Below are 26191 nucleotides of genomic sequence, written 5' to 3' on the forward strand. Positions count from 1 at the left end.
TTACCCTATGGCTTTATATATTAAAAATGACATTAAAACAAAAATAATACTGAATAAATAATCTACTCGTCTCTGATCAATTCTACTGCCCAGCTTTTTTTTTAATAATTATACAATTTATTAACCAAGCCCATTGGGCCAAATATGGATTACAAACTACTCACTAACAAATGCTACTACATAAATTTGCAATCGCTTAAAATAATTTGGATATTAAACACTAAACTAGATATTAAATTAAACATGAAAATTAAAAAAAAATAATAAATTAAATAAGATATGATATAAATTACGTTCAAAATAGGAATATTTATAAATTTAGTTATCTTCAATTTCATGATCATTGACGTTAAAATATTCTACAAGCTTGTTTCTATAGTATTTATCTGATAAATTAAATCTTCTTAAGGATTTGGGTAGAATGTTCCAAATCCTTGTAGTTCGAACCTGAAATGATCTCTCATAAATTGAACTGTTAACTCGAGGATAAATTATTTGTGGATTCCTTAAAGATTTCGAAAATTCAAAATTAAATTTTTCCCATCAGTTTGGATTTGTCCGTTAAGCCCATTGATGAATTCATAGAATTGAGAGACCTCAGATCCATTAACCATCTTCAACTGGACAGTATGGTTCATGAAACTGACTTTTCAAATATTTACACCACAAATAACATAAATTCACAACTAAACTTAATACAATCATTTCTAAGATATTGTTTTGAAAACTGTGTCCCTTTAGTTTAAAAACGCATTAATAACGCTGGTAGAATAAATGAATTAAGAAAAGATAAGTATGTAATGGATGCCATACAGATACGAAATATTTGTAATAATCGTGAATCTTCATTATTAGGTCCTTTGCAAAGCCTTTGATACTATTGATCACAACATTCTGTAAGTTTATCCATTCTTATTTATTTGGAAGAAGTCAATATGTAGATTGCAATGGAGTTTTAAGTAATACTAAAAGAATTATTAGTGGTGTGCCTCAGGGTTCGATTTTGAGTCCCACACTCTTCATGATGTTTTTTAATGACTTTACCAAAATATTAACTATACATGAATCACAAGTTTTCATCTATGCTGATTAGTGTTTATAAAAAACCAACTTTTTAAAAAACCGGTTTGTCGGTTAACCGAAAATTGGCCTTTTTTAGAAAACCGGTTTTTCGGTTAACCGACATCGAAAAAACCGGTTAAACCGGTTAACCGTCATATATGTGTAGAAGACATAAAATGTCCAATAAAGTAGTTTAGTAGTCAGGAATGGTTAATATTAAATAACTATAAATATACAAAAGTGCTAAGTCCATTTTATTTTGTAAAAATTTCAAAGTTATTATCTCAGTCAAATGGAATAGAGTATAAACATGTTACTAAATATATAATACTTGTTTTAGTTATTAGTTTATTCATTAAATTTCAACCGTAATTATTGAAGGAGAAAATTTTCCTACTATTAATGTAGGAAATTTATTAGAGTGTATTTTTTAATTAAATATTTGATAATTTTTAAATTTATTATCACCTCGACATTCTGATATGAAACAGAAAATGTTACAAGTCCCAAAAAAGATCTATAAGATGCAAACGCACTTCTTAGATGTGCCCAAATATGTAAGTAATAAAACTCCATTTCAGATTTCAAAAATATTTCAAATCATGGATTTTAGAACGTTTTTGTCTCTCCTGTAATATTTCTGAAAAGGACTTTGTACACTAAGCTAACGAAATGATTAATAAAATTAAATTTTAAGAACAAAACACACTAATGAAGTCAAATTGATTGAAAGATGGTATGCACATCAAATTCAACGTTTGGTAAAATCATCACTAAGTTTATAATGAATCATTAGTCAAGATTTAGCTTAACTTCTATAATTGTGAGGAATTAAATTTTTAATAGTTTCATTATGTGCAATTTATTCTGAAAAAGTTTCTCATTATCATCCTCTACTATTTAGAATCATTGTAATTCATAAAAATATCAATCTAATTTAGGTTTCAAATCAGACCAATAATGTGTGTACAATGAATAAAAAAATGCACAAAACCATGAGATTTCTTAATTTTAGACCTACATTTTAAAAACCGGTTAACCGAGTGATAAAAACCGGATAAACCGGTTAACCGAAAATCAACATTTTAAATTAACCGGTTCGCAAAAAACCGAGATTTCGAAGAAAAACCGGTTTTTCGGTTAACCGGTTTATAAACACTAATGCTGATGATATTTATTTTTTGATTAAACATAGATGTAATGCAAGCAAATCTCGATTTCAACTTAAATAGAGCTCAGAGTTGGTTCAATAACAACAACGTGAAATCAATTTGGAGAAATTTAAGGCTATGGTTTTTAAAAACTTCGATGCCTGTGTGAATATTAAAATAAATGGGCATGATATTCAGTCCGTAGCAAGCATGAAGTGTCTAGGCTTTATATTAGATAAATATTTACGTTTTGAAAAACACATAAACAGTGTTTTTTCTAAAATTTCTTTTACTTTAAAAAGATTATATAATGTTGGTAGGTATCTGCCAACTAATATAAGAGCAACATTAGCCAAATAAATTTTAATGCTTTGATTGATAATGATGTATGTTCGGTGAATGAACATAGCACGTCGCATCATAAGATATGTCTATAAATTACGTACTTATGACCATACGTCTTTATATTAAAACAGATTTTATGGCTGTGGATTTCTAAAATTTATGGAATTAAGATCATTATTACTATTTTACAAGACTATTAAGTATAGATGACCTCCATTGCCCCCCTCAAATGTTTAAGTTTTCCCAGAAACCCACAAATTTCACTCCCGAGAATTTCATGTGCGACATTTGAAAAATCGTTTGAAGTTAGAATTGAAAGAATTTGGAACAAACTCCCATTGCGGCTCAGGGTATTTAAATTTTCTCCGAATCATTTTCAAAAAAGACTTTCTTATACATATTGTCGAAAGTGCTGATGAATACAGTGACCTACATAACACCATGTAACTGATTTTCTTACTTTCTTCCTTCACTTCACATTTCTTTCCTTTTTTACTTTATTTTCTTTAAAAATTCTCTAATCTACTTTGAGTATAATCATCAATTTTTTGTCTAAGCAATCATATATGGCCAAATTATGGACTCGATTGTAAACTGTAAATTATTATAAATAAATTTAAAAAAAGTGAAAATACTTTTGAAAATACTTAATTTCAGTGATTAAACAAGGTTTTGGCAAATATGTACACTCCATAACTGCTCGGAAAACATTTCATGAAGGTATAACTCACGTGTAGCTAGACGTAAACCGTTATCATCTACTATTAATCAAAATAGTGAGTAGACTATGTCAAACAGTTTGCAAATAAGCAATGCGATTTCTGCGATCAGGTAATGTTCAAAGACGAAAGTAAATTTAATATTTTCCGAACTGATGGATACACTAGGGTTCGGCGAAAGTGTAACACTGTATATGAAGGCAAAAATCGTAACAGTAAAGTATGGCGGCGGAAGTGTTTTGGAATGGAGATGTATGTCTTCAGGGTCCGGGTGTGGGAGAGCTAGGCTTGCCAGATTTGAAATTGTCAAAAAACGTACATCGAATTTAAAAAAGCAGTACAATTGAGTAAAAAGAAGTACAATTGTTTATTTTCAAAATTTATTTAATTCAATAAAAAAAAACTAACAAAAATAGTTCACAACAGTAACAATGAAGAACATAAAAAAGAGATCATAACTACATATTTCTATTTAATATAAAAAAATTAATTTTAAAATTTAATGGAAATCAGTTTTTGTGATTTTAAATCTATTGAATTTATATATATTTCAGACTAGACTAAAAACAATTTATATTATGATAGTATTATTGGTTTCTTAATTTAACTGAATAAAAACTCGAAAACAAATTTTCATTGTTTAATACTTCAAAATTAATTTAAAAAGTATAATTTTAATGGTATTATTTGATATAAGTACATAAGCCCTGCATGAGTGACTTAAATAATATTTTAAAACATTTAATTTTTTTCAAGCTCTGTTTTTGACTCACTCATTGTTTTTTGAATGAATATAATAATTTATTCAAAACAAAAACGTATTTGACAAAAATTTCAAATAAAGCAAAATACATGAATGTAAAGAGTATAGCATTATATGAGTATTGAGAGTGTTTCTGTGTTTCAAATCGAGTGCAAAACAGCGAGTGAATCGAATCATAGAGGGCTTTATTATGTGATTTAATTATAATGAAATTCTTTGAACGAATTACTATTCTTATGAATTTTTATTGCGAGATTACAAATAAAACGCCTTATTGTTTACATGTATATTTTATTAATCTAACTCATGTAATAATTTTATTTAAATGTTATTTAGAGATGTAAGCAAAACTACTGTAAATTGAAAAATATAAGGACCACAACAAGAGAGCATCTACTTCTTGTGGAACTGCATTTTTTGTGATTCATGTGTAAAAAAATAATTTGATTTACCGCAATATCATTTGAGGCAATCGAGCATCGTTTTTCAGAAATTACGTTACGGGTACAAGAGAAAACCCTTTCTGAAGGTGCTCCACTTGCAGGTATTGCTAAGATTCGGCAGCTCAATTTGTGTAAAAAGGGGAACTCGTTCTTATGCGAATCCCACCACTTAAGTGTGTCGAAATCATCAAAAAAGGACACTTCTGTTGTTTAGTATCGTCTCAACTCTGAGGCCACTGAATCCTTTGATTGGTTGGTTTGAAAATCAGATGATCGAAATCTGAAAACAGTTCTAAATTTTTCGATGAGATTGGAGCTACTGATTGTTATTGTGGTTCTGTCATAGGCTCACAATTCTGTATTAGGCTTTGTATCAACTCAATACATTTCAATTTTATAAGATTTCGATCTTCTTCAGAGAAACTTAGCAAGTTGTTTGCAGGTGGGAACAGAAATAGTGCAACTCGATGCCAGATGGTCAAATTAGAAAAAAGGACAGTTTCCAAGTAGTGCCTAAGCTCGTTTTTCAAAGCCTTGGCAATACTTGTATCCTCATTGTTTTCAGCGCATTTCTTTAGAAGGCTGTTTACATAAATGTAGACCAAATGAATTGTTGGAGGGAGAGAAATACCCTCTAGTATCTTCGAGGCTTCTTCAAAGGGTCGAATTATGTCGAAAACAGCAGTTATATTTCTTAAATCAATATTCTGTATACGATGGATTTCATGTTTTTTTTATTATTATTTGCTTTAATTATTTTTCTTTTGGCATTTAAAACTCGATTCACTCGATTCGTAGAACAAAAATTTGAATTATTAAAATCAAAAGTACGTACACTTTGTAAATAATATTCAAAACAACAAATGAGTTGAGTGCAAAGCAATGGATTACTCATTGTGTGTGACAAATAGAGTCACCCATGCAGGGCTCTAGTACATACATATATACATTTTTAATTTTTGAAAATTATTGACTTTAAAATTTACTGATTTAAATAAATTATAAATATTTTTCACTTTTTTGTATTTGTTGTACAAATTAATTTTTACCTTTCTCGGTTTTTAAAAAATGGAAAAACTCAGTACAACTGTATTCAAAGATTGTTTTTATTATTAACTCGCTTTCCAAATTTTCTATTAAAAGTTTATTTCGTTCCTTCCTCCAAAAATTATACATTAAACTAAAAATTCGTTCACTGGCTGCATTAGAATGAGGAATTGAAAAGACGAAGAATTCTTTCCATTTGCAGATTTTTCTTTTTCAATGTTTTCAGCAAATGTTTTTAATGATATATGTAATTTCGTCAAAAAGTTGATCTAAATCAATATTTTTGATTGAAAATAATGTAATTATTTCCACAAATTCATGAAAAGAAATGTTTGAATTAAGATGGAAAATTTAAAGTTTTTCAAACTTATTATTTTTTAAATTGAAACGACCTTTTATATAAGTACTTATATTCGATAAAAACTCTGCTGAACGATTTTTAAAAAGACAAATCTCTTGCTGATTATTGCAACTAAAAACCCATAGAAATTTTCATCCTGCTGTTGTTCAAATTTGTCGTTTAAGTGACATGTTTACCTCTATAAAATTATGGTGAAAGTACAAAAAAGGTAGAAAAAAGTACAAAAAGAAGTACAGATACTAAAAAGAAGTTCATTTGCGTACTTCTTTAGGGGTTATGCAGTTAAAAGTACAAAAACTAAAAAAAGTACGCGTACTGCTGAAAACAGTACGTCTGGCAAGCCTAGGGAGAGCTCGTATTTATTTGAGTGATAATGGATAAGACAGTCTGTCTACCTAAATATTTTGAAGGAGAAAAAAAGCGCAGAAAATCTAAACTTACCTGAGTCATTTACATTCCAGCAAGACAATGACCCGAAGCACACAGCACATGACATGTAGCATACCTATAGTACCGCTCATGTCTTGTCACGCCCCTGCAGTCCCTAGACCTAAACCCCATCGAGCATTTGGGGAAAAATAGTACCCGAAGAACCCACAAAAAGGGCCCAAAAAATAGGTAAAACAGGACATTTATTATCTAAAATTAACGAAATTATAAAATAAAACAGACAATCCTAAAATACTTCAAAAACTCACACTATTTGAAATTCGATACACATAATTTGGTACTTTTTTCAAAAGTATTTTTTCCCTATTTTATATTGTGTACTTTTATTTTTTTTTTTTAATAAAAATTGTTGCGCTGCCATAGAGTTTCGAACCCATGTTGTTCGATTACAAAGCAGGAATCTAAAGAGACAAACGACAAAACTATTATTAAAACCGAATAAAATAAATATAAGTGGAATTCATCATACCGCAATTTTTTATTGCTTACCACTTGGAATCAGTTTCATTATATTTTTTCTTTTCTCGCTTAAATTTGATAATTCACCTAAGAAGCGCCTTTATCGAAGTTCATTAAAAATGCTATTTTTCTTAAGTGCTTTGATAGAAGCTCAATTTTTACTGGATTAACACATAAAAGTTTAATTTCTACTTCACGACTGCCAAATATGAACTGTCAATAATAATATTTACCAAAATGGCGGCAAAACAAAGTAGTATACCTTCCCGGCGGACACCCTTTACATTGTCATTGGGTACATTTTCTTTCTGTTGGCTGTACTTTGTCATCCTAACCACAAAAGCCGAAAAGTCAATATTAAATATATAAATTTTACGATTATCTTAAATTTCGTACCATAAAACTAATTTTAAACAGTATTTGTTTTAAATTTTATTATTATTATTTACTTTTATTGAAAATTTGTTTCAATTATTTAAATTTAATGTATTTTTTACAATATTTCTTATGAGAGCCTAAAACCTAGGTATGTTGTCAAAAATATTATGTGAATAGGCTTTAATTTATTGATACACAGTACTACATAATTTAACACAGCTCCGCTTTCTCAACTGCGTGAGTTACGTCACTCTAAATCATACATTTCGTTCTTTAGAATCTAAGTATGTTCATTAGAGTGTCACTAATTGCGGTTTATTTTTGATTTTTGGAGCTTAAAAGGTATATATGAATTTAAATAAGGTTTAGATGTTGGAAATTTAATTTTGCAAATTATTATTTAAGAAAAAAATCACATCACTATGTAAATATTACCATAAAAATTCATGAAAAACTAGAACAATTTATACAAAAAAATTTATCAAAGTGAGGTTTTATTTTAAGAATTTTACGTGTCTCCTCTTTGTATCGAACCCGATCTGTTTGGATACCATGCAGGCTAAACCCTTCGACTATAGCAGAATATTTGTTTTTCTGTTTATAAAATTATTTTTATTTTCAAAATGAGTTTTTCAACAATTCACCATTAGTTGAATTCCATTGGTGGTGAAAATAGTTTGCTACAGTATAGACAAAAGCCATAATATAACTATAACAAGGTAGAATCAGTAGAAAAGTAAGTTCTCAATTTTTCATGCCTTGAATTGTCAGACTTACATATATAAAATAAAAAATAAAACATCAAAAATTAAAAAAAAGTTTATTAAGTATTTTTGTGAAGAAATCAATTTAACTATTAAATCATATAACAAGAAATATGCGTGTGAAATGTGCTGTGTGTAAATGTTCAAATTTAAACAAAAGGATATAAGATTTTTAAAATGTCCTGAACAAAACATTAAAGAATGGAGTACAGCTTTCGGCGTTGAGTTGAAGAAATACTCCATTATTTGTATGTACCGTTTTGATAACAGCGATTACATTGAGCTTCATCAAGACTATAAACGCGCAAGTTTTAAGCCAAATGTACTTTCTCGTGAGCCAATAAAAGGAGTAAATCATTTTTTGGAGTATTCAAATGAATTATGTTTTTCAAACGTAAACAATTTTTAAATTTTCTTTATTTTTATTCATATATTTTTTTCTCATTTTCTCATATTTGACATAACAAAGCATACAATTTTAAACTCTCCCTACTGATTCTACCTGGTTATTGTTGTATCATGGACAAAAACCTTAACCCTTATTTGGTATATTTTATTACAAATAGTAAATTTCTTTAATACGTGAGTCGTAACTTATTGATATTTTTTCTAGATTCTATATGATCAATTCTCAGTAAATGATCCTAGAAAAATTAAAGTTATAATCTAAACATGTTAATATATCAGAACAAAAGGTACTGTTTTGAAAATTTTAAAATTTTGGCAAATTGATTTTTTCTAGAAGATTTCAACCCAAATATAAAAATACCAAAAAATAATTTAAAAAAAAAATCGAAAAAGTTCTGCGACTCCTCATTTGTACTTATAGTATTTTTTGTAATAACAAGCTAATTCCCAAATCCGTGCTTTAACAAATTAAACATGAATTTTCTAACTTTGGTTGATTAGCTTCGCTAACGAAGTAGCGGGTTAATAGCTAGTATGTATATAAAGTTATTTCACTCTATACCAAATGACCTAAGCAAAATTTACTGCCAACTATGATACAATAATTGTAGAAGGTAGAATCACTAGGGAGAGTTTTCAATATTTAGCCCTATAACGTCAAATTTCGATTTTAATTTTTTTCATATTTTTTTTCTTTTGTTTGACGTTACAAGAATTGTATAATTGAGAATTTATTTTCTAATGAGTGTACCTTATATTGTTGTGTCATGCTGCCAATTAAATATTAATGTTGGTAGACATTATTATTGTACAAATTGTTGTACCTTTACTTTTGTACGGTAAAATAATTATTTTTTGTAATGTTTTTTAATAACTTTTTTTTGCAAATTAAATATAATATACATAGCTGTCATAGTGGATATACGTGTTTTAAATCGCTCTCACAAGGAAATAACATTGTGAATAGAAATACAAAATATATATATATACAAAGATAAGTAACAGCGAATGGACGCTAATTAAATACTTAGTAATATATTTAAAATTAATTTTTACATCCAAAAATAAATTGTCGTTTTGTTAATGCAAATATTAACCCATTCAAATACTCATTAATTTTTTAACAAGATAAATTTGACAACTTTTTTTGTGATTTTGCATTCAACACACTGTGCTTTTAAACATCACACATACAAAATTTAAAAAAATAATACCCTTAAGGTATATTTTTATCCTGTTTTTATAATGCTGTATCATTTTTTGGAATATTAGCGAGGTTAGTAACAATTGAGCTGCGGAGCGCAAACACAGTTTTACGAAAGCAAGAGTTTTTTTTATTAATTTTGTGAAGTAGAGTGATTATGTGTACATTTTATAAAAATGTATAAGAAAAATAATTTTTTGGGACAATGTTGTGTGATTAGGAAAATCGGTGTACCCAATTGGGTACAATGGCTTGATATGTATTATTTTTTTTAAGATTTTTCTTACGCTAAAATAGAATTTCAGACCATCAAAACGTGAAGTTTTTAATGCAAATGTTTTAAAAACTAGATTTTTTGGAAAAATATGAGCACCACAATTTTAATAGCTATTATTTTATCAGATCCGGATTGTAATATGGATGAAGATGAAGGTGTTGCTGACGATATTGTTAGAGATCGCATGTACCAGGTGAAATATAAGTATTTTGTGACAGTGATAGATACGATGATGTTCCACTTGAGATGTTCTGACAGAAAATAATGCCCTCAAGATCAAGTAAAACAAATTCAATTTGGATAATAAGACCATGCGATGTTCAAATGTCTTAAACTATTTTTTTGGACAATGAGTTCAATATTATTTCATACTTGAATGGGAAAAGGTTATTATTTTAACCATTTAACAGACTTGCATTTATGCATCGCAAGCTAATAAGTACAATTTATCCTTCAACGCAGAAAATTTGAATACATTCTTGAGTATTTTGCTTTATAGTGGATATCGCTCTATGCCAAAATAAGATATGTATTGGATGCTCTGCGGGATACTCGCACTCCAAAATTTCCGAAATTATATCACGGAACAGATTCAAAGAAATAAAACGTTTTGTTAATTTGGCTGATAACACTAATTTAGATGCTACTGACAAAGTGAGACCCATATACAAATTAAACTGGCTTCTGGTGTTGTTGTTGTTGTTGTAGCAGCATGAACAATTTACAATAATCAATCTGGATGTTCTGGTGGTTCTGAATGTTGTTCAAGTCCAAGAAATTGAGCTACTTCAACAGGATGAGTCCATAAATCCATTGGACTGAGTGAAGTAGGGTTGGCTGAACAGTTAAATATGTGGAGGGTGTCATGAGGACCCTGACCACATGCTGGGCATAAGTTAAGGACGGCACGGTCTATGCGGGACCAAAAGGCATTAAGCCTGTTGCTCCATCCTGATCTAAGTTGTGCCAGAACGACTCTTGTTCCACGCGGCAGAATCTTCTCGGCGTCTGCTATCGGTGGTGGGCGGCCTCCACATACGACATTCATACGGTATCCTGCTACCGCGGAATTGATGGCGTCTCTGTGAATGTCGTTCAAAGCTGTCATATACGAGCGGCGATCAAATGGATCCTGCACATACCTCTGTATGTTCTCCTCGTATTTCCGAAGGTCCTGTCTGACATGCCTCGGGGGAGATTCCAATTGTGTGATGTTGAAGTTTGGATGACTCCTCCGATGACATCCCAGAAGGAACTGTTGCGTCAACATGACATTGTGTTCCTTGACCGGTAGAACCTTGGTTTCCTCGTGAAGGTGGTGTTCGGAGGTTATTTGAAGGCAGCCTGTGACGGTCCTTAAGGCTGCGTTTTGACAGCTGTGAAGAAATTGTGGATTTCATTGAGATAACCATTTACCATACTGCAAAGCTCATCAACGTTGTGACCTGTTGCCAATATAGTGCAGTCGTCCGCATACGAGATTATCTCTACGCCCTGTGGGGGCACTGGGAGTTTAGAGAGGTAGAAGTTAAACAGGAGCGGCGACAGGACCCCGCCCTGAGGGACTCCTTGTTTAACTCTACGGGGTTTTGAGCATTTGTCTCTAAACTCCACGAACGACTGCCTGCCACTCAGATAGTTCACTATCCATCTTTTCGTGTTGTTGGGCATTGTGGACTGCAGGATGTCCTGGAAGAGTGTGGCGTGACTGACAGTGTCGAAGGCTTTCGACAGGTCAAGTGCCACTAGGATAGTTCGTTCACAAGGCCTCTGCTGGTTTAAGCCCTGTGAGATCTGAGTGACTATGGCGGATAATGCTGTGGTGGTACTGTGCATTTTACGGAATCCATGCTGGTGACGAGCAGCTGGTAGTTGACGGGTCAGCTGGGGGAGTAGAAGAGCTTCGAGTGTCTTCGCTACAGGTGACAGGAGGGAAATCGGCCTGTACGATTGTCCCTCACTCGCGATTTTCCCAGGTTTTAGCAATGAGATCACTCGACCCATTTTCCAGACATCGGGTATTGTTAAGCTCCTCACAGACAGATTAAAAACCATTGTCAGGTACTCGACTCCCCGCTCGCCTAGGTGTTTTAGCATCAGCATGGATATCCCATCAGGTCCTATTGCCTTTGAAGGCTTAGCTGTGTTGATGGCTTCTGCAACTTCAGTTGGTGTGTAAAGTTGTGGTGTGTCCGAGACTGGAAGATCGTGTAGTTTGCGGACAATACTTCTTTTCGCCTTGTCTCTCTCGGTGTGCTCAATGAATTGTCGGCAAAAAGCTCGCGCGCACCGTTTAGGGTCGGATATGGTGGTATCTGCAAACTTAATCGCGACCCTATCATCCTTCTTAGTCGGATTGGAGAGAGACCGAACTGTGGACCACAACTTGCCAACTCCAGAACTTAAGTTGCAGTTCTTCAAATGATCCAACCATTTGTTTCGCTTGTCCTCATTTACCAACCTGCTGATATCGCGGTTCAGCTGGGCGATCCTAGGGTCGTCAGGGTTGGTACTTCGGATGTCATCACGCTCATCTGCGAGTCCCGCTGATTCTGCTGGGAAGTGCGGTCGCTTCTGGTGTCGCAACTACTCCTGGAAACCAATTTCCTTAAAGGATAAAAAATCCCCTACTATGGGGTGAATGTCATAACAGAATAAAATGGTTGTCTGAACAATGCGATATTGCGTTGTGTTGAAAAAGTAATGTTTTAAAAATGTTCACACATAAAAATAGAATACACTTTACGCCATTGTACCCATTCAGGTACAGCCCCAAAAACACGTTTCCTAAAATTTTTTTTTTATTTTTTTTTTAATTTTCTGTGTTCCTTGATCGTATTTTAGTTTAAATAAATAAATGAATTTAAAAAAATTTCATTTTAAATGGTCTTGGTTTTTAATGGGTTAACAATCACAAAAAACCAAAGCAAAAAGTATTGCAAAAAAAAACAACATCATAAATAAAACCTTAATAAAGAGTGTAGTGTTTGTGTTATTGTGTATGAGTTTCTCTTACTCTCCATCAAGTGAATGAAGGCTCAGCAGCAATGGGAAAAATGTATACATTGTTGTGAGCTCTCCATACAACAATAAAAATACATATGATGCAAAAGATCACAAGCACTATTTAAGTGTAAGAACAACAACAAACGAGAGATCTCCACTCTCTAGTGATCCAAAAAAAACAGTTGTGTACAAAGTATATTTATACAAGTACATGCAACTCTACAACAAATCAACAATAAAAGAAACAACATTAATTTTGTTTGTGTAAAAACTTGTGAGATTGTCAAAAACTGCCCATTTAATCGGGTCTTTTCGCACATAGAATAAGTCCTCACTGCCACAGGTACATTTTTTTTGCATAATGAATAAAAACCAGGGTTTCGAAGAAATACTAAAAGCAGTCGCATTTTACTGAATAGTTAACTTTTTACAGTCTCATGCTTAAAAAAAAGTAACTAGTTTCAGTTTTTGATCACATAATTACTGAAAACAGTTGACTGTGCACACAACAGCAAGCAGCAATCGATTTTGTTTTTTTCCAGCAACCAAACGAATCAGCAGCCGCCATGTTTCAGTTTTCAGCTCTACCGAACTGATTACACGACTTCAGCCAAAGTACATTAATAAAGTAGACTCAGTAGAACAGCTGACTATTTTTTTTATTCAGTCTGAACTGTCAATTCACTTGTGGTTGTTGTGGCGAAAAATACAACAAGCCCAAAAGCAAAAACAACAAGAGGCAACTTTTACAGCTCAGACCTTAAACCAAAAACAAAATTGCTTGTGGTTTTTGTAAATGTTGTATTTGTTGTAGTATTGTCGCTACTTTATTAACTTACTTTGACTTCAACAGCAAAATCATTTCTGCTGCTTACGCATTGTCAGTTTCGAGTTTTGTTTTTCGTACTACGCGTATGTCCCAATCTGTTCTTCAATATCATGCAAAGGGATTTCATATCCCCGAGCTTGGTACCTTCAATAGATCCAAAAATCAAAAAAATCCCAATTTTGGGATTTTTGGAAAGTTTTTTGGGAATTGTGGGATTGTCATTAACAATTCACAAATATCTTTTTCACTTTTGAATTTGCATCGAACGTTTCTATATAAGTGTAAAATTTCATTAAAAACGATTCATAAACAAAACTTTTATTGCATTTTAAAATTTTAAATTTTCCAAAAAAATCAGCTATAATTTTTATTCGCATATTTTTGAAAAAAGTCTTCAATAATTTTTTTAATTCTTAAAAATTTTGTACATTTTTGAAAAGAGGACATAATTTCCTACACGCTGATATATAATATGTATATCTTTTCTTTTCCGCTAGTCAAATTTATGGATTCAAAATCAACAACAAACAGAAAATTATAAAATCTTGCCGTTTTGTAATACAATTTATTGCACTGCCTTGCCGACTGCTGCATAACCGAATACCGCGGTATATGGATTTTATGGATTTTATTAAGTTTTTTCCTTCTCCAGTAAAGTAACAAAAAATCGAGTTACGCCTTTTTGATATTAAGCCGTATGTAATTTTATTAATTAATTTAATATTTTATAATGAAAAATTATGAAATTTATAAATGTAATGAAATCAAATTTAATGTTAATCGAAAGTTGTTTTTTGTTTACATTTTCAATTTCAAAAAAATGTTACTTTCAAAATTAAATTATTTGAAATTTATTTTTGTGAAAATAAAATAAAATCAACAATTGCTGCATATGCAAAAAAACAAAAACCGGGAAACGGTAGCTTCTTTCGCATTCCAAGTGATGACCGCCTGCTTAAGTGGAGCAAAATTTGCTGTCTGGACTTCTCCCGACAAGCTCTAGTTTGCTTCGGACCACATTGCGTTTCGCAGGCTTAGGCACATCCTCTTTGGAGGCACATCTTGTTGGAGCTGTCCGCCTTGGAGTTCTCTTATTTTGCACAGCAAACCATTTAAAATGCTATAACAAGGATTAATAACTTTTTTATTTTTTACTAAATTTGTTATTTTTGTTTGTTTTCACAAATTTTTGATTGTTTGACATATTTTGTTTTGACACATTTGGCCCTCAAGCAACAATAAAACACAATGTTGTACTTGTTGTAATATCAACGCCACCTGTACAATAAATTCTCCTTGCTTACACAATTGCAAGGCGTATTTAAAAAGGTGACAGCAGTGGCGAATTGAAATAAATACAGGCGAATTCACTGTTTTTTTATATATGGAGTTTGACATACGGACGTACGTGCGAATATTTTTTATATATGTAGTTTGACATTTGTGCTTGCTATTTCTATAATCAGCTGTGCTGCCGATGGCACTTTTAAAATGACCAATTAATGATTCCACAAATATAGCAATATTTTTGTAATGCTTTTGTTTACATTTTTCCTTATGTTTAAATAAATAGTACTTTTTTTGCAACTCTGTAAAAAAAGTTTGCCAAAAAGGCCTGTTTGTTTTCTTCAGCTGCGTGTTTAAGTGACATGTTTACCTCTATAAAATTATGTTGATAGTACAAAAAAGGTAGAAAAAAAGTACAAAAAGAAGTACAGATCAGCGTTGCCGCTTTTGTCCAATTGGACCAAAATTGGTAGTTTCAAGTTAACAAATTGACTTTTGGTAGTTTGGTTGGTTTGTTCCGATATTTGTCGTATTTTGGTAGGCTACGATATTTCTGAATACATAAGTATTTTTAAGAACAAAATAATTAAAATAATTATAAAAATAATAAAACTACATATTTGCAAAATATGAAGATAGCATTTTCTTAAATATTTAGTTTAGTCAGGTAAATGTGTATTTATTTAGTAACTTTTATTTTCTAATAATATGTGTTAAACTCTGCTTCAATATTTCAGTTTCATCTGACACTTTAAATGTCCAATTATGGAAATTAGGACGCGTAATTTATTTCTATATGAAACTTATTTGTGTTGAATTTTTTCGGGATACCAACACTTTTAGGAGTTTTGTGCTCGTTTAAGTAATTTTCGGAAGAGGGCCTTATATGGGAGCTATGGTCAATTATGAATTGAATTTTTAGGTTAATTTATTTGTAAAAATGTTATTTAATATCTATATAAATCAGGACATTAATATGGGGGCTATGTGAAATACATGGACAACTAGCCAGACTGACGTACGGAAGGACATGTTAAATCGACGCAAAAATAAAATCTCGAAAACTGAACGATTTTAACATATTTATGATTGTAGTGTTCTTAAATAACTTTCTTCCTCTGGGTAATTTTATAGCAGCAATAATATAATTTTAAGTTAACTATTAATTTTGAAACGAATCCATATAGCATTTCTCAAATATTATACATTTGGTAGGTTTTGGTAGTTTTTAATTAGAAATTTGGTAGGAAAAATATTTTATGAGTGGCAACGCTGGTACAGATACTAAAAAGAAGTACACATGGTGTAATTATATACAAGGTGACATTAATCAAACAGCTGATTATTTTTTTGCTCAAGTTTGTTTACAACTTTAATCTTGTCAACATTTTTTTTGCTGTAGTTTGTATACATTATGTCAGTTGTTTTTGACACTATAAAAGTTATTTGTTTTTGTATTGTTGTATTTGTTGCCGTAACGCATACACCTTATAATCATTACGCCATGGAAGTACATTTGCGTACTTCTTTAAGGGCACCATACACTATCAAAATGCTTGATATCACTTTCGTGTACGTGTAATTTTATGCTTTGATGTACACTTGATTGATGACTCGTCAATCTGCATTTTATTTTCGATTTTGTGGTGTTAACACCAATAGCGGGAATTATATTTAATTTTTATTTGCACTAAAATGTATTTCAAAATGTCAATATCGTATGCAACTTTAATTGCAATAACGAGAACATGTTGAGATTAAAGAAAAAAACCAAAATAATAAGCGAAATATGTAATATAAAAAATTATTCTCTTCATCCGAGACGCTCATCAACCTCACGCCTTGAAATATTTTTGTAAATGACTTCGTGATTGATGAGAAAACACCATACATCAAGCATGCTAAAAATCAAAATGTTTTTGATTTTCCATCAAGCGTTGTCGGTGTCACACATACAAACACATTTTCACTAATACTACCATAGAGCTTGATGAGTATTTTGATAGTGTATGGTGCGCTTTAGGGGTTATGCAGTTAAAGTACAAAAACTAAAAAAAGTACGCGAACTGCTGAAAACAGTACGTCTGGCAAGCCTACCCAAACGTATCATCTTAAAGTTGAAACTCATCGAATATGATATCGCTTTCTTATCGTAATAGTGTCACAGTGCGGGAAAAAACGTGCCACGCATATGATACCTACCAATTCTATCCATTTAGTTCATTATTATATCTAAATTTATGTCAAGTGTCCATAGAGAAGATAATGGCCCACAATCATAGTCAGAAATAAAGTATATTTTAAGGGAAATATATATGTATATTAAATTTTTTTCTGAAAAAATAAGAATTTTGCATTTATCTCTATTAACAATAACAACACTTAAATTTTCTCTGTGAAATGTAAACACAAAAACCATACGATACAACTTAGCTTCACAAAGTGTATACAACAACAAATTCTAACCAACCAGCCAAACTAGCCAGTCATACTATTCAGTCGAGCTTGCAGTTTTTGTTACACTGCGTAGTACGAAAAACAAAACTCGAAACTGACAATGCGTAAGCAGCACACACAGAAATGTTTTTGCTGCTGAAGTCGTTTAATCAGTTCGGTAGAGTTGAAAACTGAAACATGGCGGCTGCAGATTCGTTTGGCTGCTGGAAAAAAACAAAATCGGTTGCTGCTTGCTGTTGTAATGTGTGTGCACACTCAACTGTTCTCAGTAAGCAAATTGTTAAAATTGAAGACTTAAACTTTTTTCAGTTCAGTCATTACATGAGACTATTTATTTTGGTGCTGAATATTAAACCCTGATAAAAACTCATTTTTATATTATTATTATTGCTACTATAGAAATTTTTCAAAATTATTTTTTTTTATTTATATTTTCAAATACAAAAAAAGTAAACAAACAGAGCAAGAAAAACAAAAAAGTAAAAAAATTTGACAATCTCAAGTATTTACAAAGGAACAAAGAATTAACAGCTGATCACTTGCATGTACTCAAGGCGAATTTATATACCAGGTGGTGTCGATTCTACAACAAGTACAACATTTACAAAAACCACTTGCAATTTGTTTTTGTGGTTTAAGCTGTCAAAGTGTACTTTGGTTGTGTAGAAGACAACATAAAATAAATTATAGAAAAACAAACAACAACTCAAATGGTTGATTAAAATAGTAATGCTAATGTGATCAATGTCACAAATAGTAGTATTGATAATATTAACTCTATAACACCCCTTTCACACTACGCAATTTAGTTGCGCAAGTCTCTTGCCCAACAACAAAACAGCATGTAAAATTTTCTTCTCCTTAACCCGACATTACCTCGGGTATCTACAAACACAAGAGACTTGCGCAACTAAATTGCCTAGTGAGAAAGGGGTCTAAAAACCGGTGATGAAAACCAATTAAGTTCAATGCTGAAAAATACCGGCGCCATACCAAAAAATACTGGTGGCATACCAAAAAGTAATCAAAGTATAGTATGATCCTAACAGGTATGAACCTTTACTTCATCCAAAACAGGCGAAGAAAAATCCGGTAAGTCAAAATCGTTTTGCAATTCTTGCCAATCAAGAGAGTGAAAAAACACCCGCAAAGCCTGTAACAGACTATAAGCCACCTCCCCTATATTTGCGCGAACCCTCTACAAATGTTTTGGTGAACAAATTGTTCCAACTTGTAGGTAAGGAGAATTTCCACGTGGTCTCTCTGCGTAAAGGAAATATACAATAGACAAAGATAGAAACCTACTCGGAAAAAATTTCAGAATAGTAGTAGATAATTTCGATTCCGAGAAAATGAACTACTACTAATATCAACTGAAAAATGCAAAAGGTTTGCCTATTGATGATATAAAAAAGGCGCTAGAGTCTGAAGGCTTTGAAGTGAAGTCCATTCACAATAAAATAAATAAGCACAAAATTCCTCAACCAATTTTTAGAGTTGAAATTACATTCAAGAAAAAGGGTGACACTCATCCGATATACGGTTTAAGATATCTTCGCAAAGGTCCACCTCAGTACCTTAATTGCCAAGAGTTCGGCCACACCCGAACATTCTGGAAATTACCTTCTGTATGTGTAAGATGTGGAGATATTCATAAAAGTGAAGAATGTACCCACTCAAAAACAGATAATATAAGAAAATGTAGTAACTGTGGTCAAAATCACACCGCAAACTACCGGGGATGCCAAGTATTCCTACGCATACAGGAATCAACGAAGGCAAGAAGACCAGTATATGCTTAATGCTTCTAACTTTCCAAGCCTTCCTGATGCTTCTAGTGCTCAATATATACAGTGGTGGTCAAAACATATGCAACCAGCAACAGAATTTTACAAAAGTGGTTTAAACTACTTTAAGATGTAAACAAAAATATTCATTTGCTTATAATATTTTTTAATTAATGCTTTAAAAATAAGAATATGAAATTTAATTCAGAATTTTTTGCATTAAAAAGAAAAAAAATTTAAAAAACTACGTATGGGTTGATATTTCATTGGCCAAAACATATGCAACTAATTGCTTTTAAAACATTTCTGTCTATAAAACTTAATATTTCGTGGCAAATCCTATATTTCCAATGACGGCCTTACATCGGCAAGGCTGTGAAGCTATCAAATTGGCAATAAAATTTGCAGGAATAGCGTTCCAAGCATCTACCAATTCTTGAAACATAATATCTGAATTAGTGCAATTTTCGGTGTCGATTCTTTGATTAACGATTGCCCAAATGTTCTCAATGGGATTTAGATCTGGTAATTGTGGTGGCCATTCCATTACCGAAACTCTTTCTTGTGCTAACAACGATTTAACAACATGTGAAGAGTGCTTGGGGTCGTTATAGTGCTGAATAACTCATCCAAGAGACTTATTATCCTCAGAATTTGGAAGCATTACTCTTTCCAAGATGTCTCTATAGATAAATCCATCCATTATTTCATTAATTTAGAGCGATTGGCCAACTCCAGCAGCAGAAAAACTGCCCCCATACCATTACGTTGCATCCTCCATGTTTCAGTGTCTTTTTGCATTATGTGCTTGAAGCCGCGTGTTAAGTGGTCGTCTTACGTAACACATGAAATCACTTCCGATGATATTAAATTCGGATTCGTCGCTAAATAGGACAGTCGTCCATTTGTTTTCTGGCCAATTTAAATACTCCATAGCAAACTTCAAACGTTTCTTTTAATATAAGCGGTTTTTGCGCGTAGGGAAATCGTCGGTGAAGCTTGCAGGATGCAACGTAATGGTATGGGGGTTGTTTTTCTGCTGCTGGAGTTGGCCCATCGCTCTAAATTAATGAAATAATGGATGGATTTATCTATAGAGACATCTTGGAAAGAGTAATGCTTCCAAATTCTGAGGATAATAAGCCTCTTCGATGAGTTATTCAGCACGATAACGACCCCAAGCACTCTTCACATGTTGTTAAATCGTGGTTAGCACAAGAAACAGTTTCGGTAATGGAATGGCCACCACAATTACCAGATCTAAATCCCATTGAGAACATTTGGGAAATCGTTAATCAAAGAATCGACACCGAAAATTGCACTAATTCAATATTATTAATAATATTATGTTTCAAGGATTGGTAGATATTTGGAACGCTATTCCTGCAAATTTTATTGCCAATTTGATAGCTCCACAGCCTTGCCGATGTAAGGCCGTCATTGAAAATATAGGATTTGCCACGAAATATTAAGTTTTATAGACAGAAATGTTTTAAAAGCAATTAGTTGCATATGTTTTGGCCAATGAAATATCAACCCATACGTAGTTTTTTAAATTTTTTTTCTTTTCAATGCAAAAAATTCTGAATTAAATTTCATATTCTTATTTTTAAAGCATAAATTAAAAAATATTATAAGCAAATGAATATTTTTGTTTACATCTTAAAGTAGTTTAAACCACTTTTGTAAAATTCTGTTGCTGGTTGCATATGTTTTGACCACCACTGTAAGTATCATAAAAAACAATCAAAATAAATCGTATGCCCATACGACAAAAGAGGGTTCAGATACCCAAATGAAAACAAACAATGGTGCTTCTAGTGCTCAATATAGAGGTATCATAAATGATAATTATCAAAATAAATCGTATGCCAATACGACAAATGAGGGTTCAGTTACCCAAATGAAAAGAATCAATGGAAATAATGCCCCATTATTTTCATATGCACATGCATTAAAAGAGGGTGTAACAGTACCCGACTCTAACTCTCAAAGCTCTATTGAGAATTTAATTAAAAAAATGAACAGTTTCATAGCGAATATGCAAAATATGTTACAACAATTGATGCAGAATTAAAGCATGCTCATGCAGATCCTGCTATATAAAAAAATGAATTCTCTAAGAATTTGTTTTTGGAATGCTAACGGCCTTAACCAACATAAGAATGAAGTACAACAATTTCTCCACCTTCAGGAAATTGATGTACTACTCGTTTCTGAAACACACTTTACCATAAATAACTGAGATTTATAGCAGCTGATGATTACAATGCAAAACATACATTTTGGGGCTCTCGTCTTATTACTCCTAGAGGGAGGCAACTGTTAGAAGCAATATCGTCTAACAGACTAGATGCCATATCTAGTGGCCAACCTACTTATTGGCCTACAGACCTCAATAAGATTCCCGATCTATTTGACTTCGCTGTAATCAAGAATATAAAACGAGAATTTATTTCAGTGATCCCTTCGCTGGACTTCTCGTCAGACCACTCGCCTACAGTTTTAACGTTACTAGCAGTTCCAAGTAAATTGGAAAACTCTTACTCTTGTTTCCCTAACAAGAAAACGAACTGGTTAAAGTATAAAATGTATGTTAGCTCACACTTGCCACAGAACATCTCATTGAAAAATGAATATGAGATACAATCCGCTGCCGATATATTTGCAGACATTTTAACAAACGCCGTTAAAGTGTCCACGCCCCCAGTCACCCTGGGGAATTACAGACATTCAAAATGTCCGAAAAACATTGAGTCTCTTATCAAAGAAAAGAGGAAACTCAGACGTCAATGGCAACAATCGCGATCTCCGAACGTAAAGGATAAATTTAATCAGTGCCAAAGAAGACTTCACGTCGCCTTAAAGATTAATAAAGAATCTAACCTGAAAAATTATCTTAAAAACCTAGACCCTACTATGAAAACAGAATATAGTCTCTGGAAAGCTGTGAAAAATATGCAATGCCCCATTGTATATGAGTAGCCCATATGCCTTCAGAACGGAGAATGGGCAAAAAATACTTCAGAAAAAATCGAAGTATTTGCCAATCACTTGGAGAATAATGTGGTGCCAGCCCACTAAGACGACAAACCGTGAAGACTACAATCAAAGGTCTTAAGGCTGAAAAATCACCTGGTATGGATCAAATTACTACCACGATGATAAGTAATCTGCCCAACTCAGCACTGAGAATTATTTTGTTCATATTTAACTCAATACTACGTATTGGATATTTCCCATTCTCATGGAAAATATCTGATATAGTTATGATACCAAAACCGGGAAAAGATGTCACTCAAGTGACATCATACCGTCCCATTAGCCTATTGTCAATATTCTCAAAACTTTTTGAAAAGTTGTTACTTGAGAGACTTATAGTGCACCTTGACGAAAATTGCATTATTCCTGACCATCAATTTGGTTTCAGAAGGAAACATAGTACTATCGAACAGGTACATCGGATATCTACACTTATTCGGAAAACCTTCGAGAGCAAGCAGTATTGCTCCGCATTATTTATTGACATATCTCAAGCCTTCGATAAAGTCTGGCACGATGGACTAATACACAAAATTACTAGATTACTACCTGCCAACGTACATAAACTGCCTAAAAAATACATACAAGAAATATCTTTCCAAATCAGATCAAAGGATGTGATCTCGACACGTCGAAAAATATCCGCTGGTGTACCACAGGGAAGTATTCTAGGGCCGTTCCTATATATTTTATATACTGCAGATATGCCTACGAGCGCACTCACTCACACATCTACATTCGCGGACGATACCGCTTTTTTAAGTACACTTGAAAACCCCGCAATAGCTTCTGAACAACTCCAGTCTCACGATTTGGAAAAATGGCTGGACAAATGGAAAATTAAGGTCAATGCAACAAAATGTATTCACGTTACATTTACTCTAAGACGAGAAAGTTGCCCTTCCATACAGATAAATATTCACCCTTATCGTGGTTGGCGTAAACGTCTTACGCTTACGACTGTTTTGTACTAGATTAAAGATAAAATGCAAACTGTTTCTTTAATCTAATACGAAACTGTCGTAGGCGTATGACGTTTTATAAAAATTCCAGAACAGAGCCATGTGAGATATCTCGGTATCCATCTTGATCGCCGTTTAACATGGTCTCACCATATTGAAGCCAAGGTTACACAAATAAAATTAAAGTCAGTTCAATTGTACTGGTTAATTGGCCCACGGTCTGCTCTAGACTTGGAATACAAAGTGCTTTTGTACAAAACAATTATAAAACCAATATGGCTATACGGCATTCAGCTATGGGGAACAGCCTCCTCATCTAACGTTGAAAAATTGCAAAGAAAGCAGTCAGCACTGTTAAGGACAATAACAGGTGCCCCATGGTACATTCGCAATAGTAATATCCATAGTGATCTCAATGTCCCCATAATACGCGAGGAGATAAACTCTCCAGTCTAAAATACATTTCAAAACTAATGGATCATCCAAACCCCTTTGCCATTGGAAACACTGGATCTGGTTAGATAATCCTTTAACGAGCACTCATTTTGGACATTGCAGCGGCAATAACAACTTTAGTTTAGGTTAAGATTTTAATACAATAAAGAAAAAGAGATAAACAAAAAATATAATAAAATAAATATTTTGTGTTTTCTTATATAAATAAAACAGCGGTTTCTTTTGGTGCCTATACTTAAGTCCGTCATTGTATATGCTTAATCTTTGATAACTTTCAGTTTTTTATATTTATAATTCATAGATTCGTAAAGATCTATATTCCTAAACTATTTCATTCTAAAATAAAAAAAATGAAATTATCAAATTAGTTAAATAAAATGACCGCATACACCACCACGTGAGAATTTTGCGAACTTATTCCTAAACCTTCGCGTAGCAATTACGAACAAATCCGCAGAGAAAAGTATTCAATTTGTCCAGCCGTTTTCATGTTTTAAGTACGGAACAAACCACGATTTTATATATATAATATATTAATAGATATGTATAATGTACCACACTATACTATATAATTATTTTTATTTTTAGGAATAACAAAAACGTAACTCTGTATTTATCATGGAATATAATACCAAATGCCGGAGTTTTACCAACAGTGATGTCATTAGATTCACACCAGTTCAAATTCCCATCGGAGTATGCATCTGCATTAATATAATTTGATCATATTTTTTAATATTGCATAAAACGTATAAAATCCCGTCTTTCGAAAAATATGTTTACAAATTTAGTTATTTATTACTACAATCATTCTATGCAATTACAAATAAAACTGAATTTAAAAAATATATCATAAACGATTTATTTATTTCATACACCAAATATTTGACTATGTAAGCAAATTTCGTTTAGATGCCTTAAATTGCTTATGTACTTCACAGCAAATGTTTTTACATCTAAATTTATATATATTGTTTTTTTATTAAATACATGTTATAAATTTCTAGAAATTCTGTTATAAATGCTTTATATGATTTTAATATAGAATAAATATAAGATTACAATGTGTCATGATCCTTCTGTAAAGATGGAGCGAATTGTTGCCTGCCACACTGACAACTTGTTATTTTGGGCGGCTATGGCTCTGCGGGCTTGTGCTGGTGTTCGTTGCAGGTAAGCTATTCGCGTTCGAGAGTTAAAATGTGTCAGTGCTACCAAAAGATTATTTAAAAAAATGCCAAAATTAAAGGGGCTTGAGTTTTCGTTCAAAGTTTTTGTGAACTTTAGTGGCTTTTAGGTGTCATAAGACCACGGTGCACAATGGTTGAAGAGTGGCCGAAATTAATTTGTTTCATGTTCGCCAATTTGGATAATTTTTTGGTAATTTGTTGTCAGATATCAGAATTTTATGATTCCGTAATATTAGGCTGATATATTTATTATTTGTTTGGACAGGCACGATCGAAGTTCATATATGTTCGCTTGTTTAAAATACATTTGTTCAGCTTCCTAGGGGTAATACGGGCCAGTTTGTGCCCCCTCAAAGTTGGTCACCTCGGGTCTCAAAATTTTTAAAAAAAATCCCCAAAAATTCATTTATGATCCGAATGAGCTGAAATTTAAAATATAAATAGTCCTTGAGAAGATCTACAAAAAATACGCTTACATGTGTAGGTTATCTCCTTCAGTTGAAGAGATATTTAGGTTTATTTATTATTTTTTTTAATTTTGCTCGATTTTTTTTTGTTTTTTAGATATGGCGGCCCTACGGAGGGTCGAATTTTTTTTTCAAAATATCAGCTATATTGGCAATAAAATTCTAAATAAAATAAAAAAAGCTTGGTAACAGTTATCTCGTCCGTGTAAAAAGTTACACACATCCAAAGTTGGAACATGTAAAATGGGCCTAATTTTTTACGATTTTTCCTAAAAAAGTCCCTATATTTTTTCTTTTGTAGAAACAAATTTTCTTTGGGACTATATACAATTTTTATATGTTCCGGAAAGAAAACTTAATGCAAAAGCATGTAAAGTAAAATTGGGCTCACTTAAGCGGACACAGTATCCCCCAGACCTATCCAAACTTGGACAATTTTAAAAAAATATTTAGATTTCAGTAAAAAATTCTAAAAAGGCAAAGCACCGATCCTCGAAAAAGTTCCTTATTTGTATAACCATATATGTTGTTTAAATACTTAGAAAGTTGTTTTACTATCACACGGTAAATAGCGTCACAGTAGGCACTTTTCTAAAAAAAAACTCAGTTTTAGGAATTTCGGTATTTGAAAATAAAAAATGTCAAAAATTATAATGTCATTAATTTAAGGACATTTGGATCTAAATTAGTTCCCAATTTTGTTATGATATCTTTAACCGTTAAAATTTTACATTAAATCAAATTTTATATTTTTCTTCATGGAAAATCACCATATTATAATTTTTTTAGTTTTTAAGGTAAATGACGTTCAAAAAATTAATTAAATTCTTTAATTTTATTAAAATATGAATCTACAAGTCCTAAGGTTTTTACCAAT

At 32.1% G+C, this 26191-nt stretch overlaps 1 protein-coding gene across 1 annotated transcript in view; it reads left to right on the top strand.

The window, feature by feature from the left end:
• Positions 1 to 24514, top strand: part of Spase22-23 (Signal peptidase complex subunit Spase22-23) — a 49688-nt gene extending 25174 nt beyond the window's left edge. The window contains exon 3 of the mRNA XM_065505295.1: positions 24246 to 24514. Coding sequence (XP_065361367.1) covers positions 24246 to 24375 — 130 coding nt within the window. The 3' untranslated portion in view covers positions 24376 to 24514. The remainder of the gene's footprint in view (positions 1 to 24245) is intronic.
• Positions 24515 to 26191: the final 1677 nt, after the last annotated feature.

Source organism: Calliphora vicina, chromosome 3, assembly GCF_958450345.1.
Source record: "Calliphora vicina chromosome 3, idCalVici1.1, whole genome shotgun sequence".
Classification (NCBI taxonomy): domain Eukaryota; kingdom Metazoa; phylum Arthropoda; class Insecta; order Diptera; family Calliphoridae; genus Calliphora; species Calliphora vicina.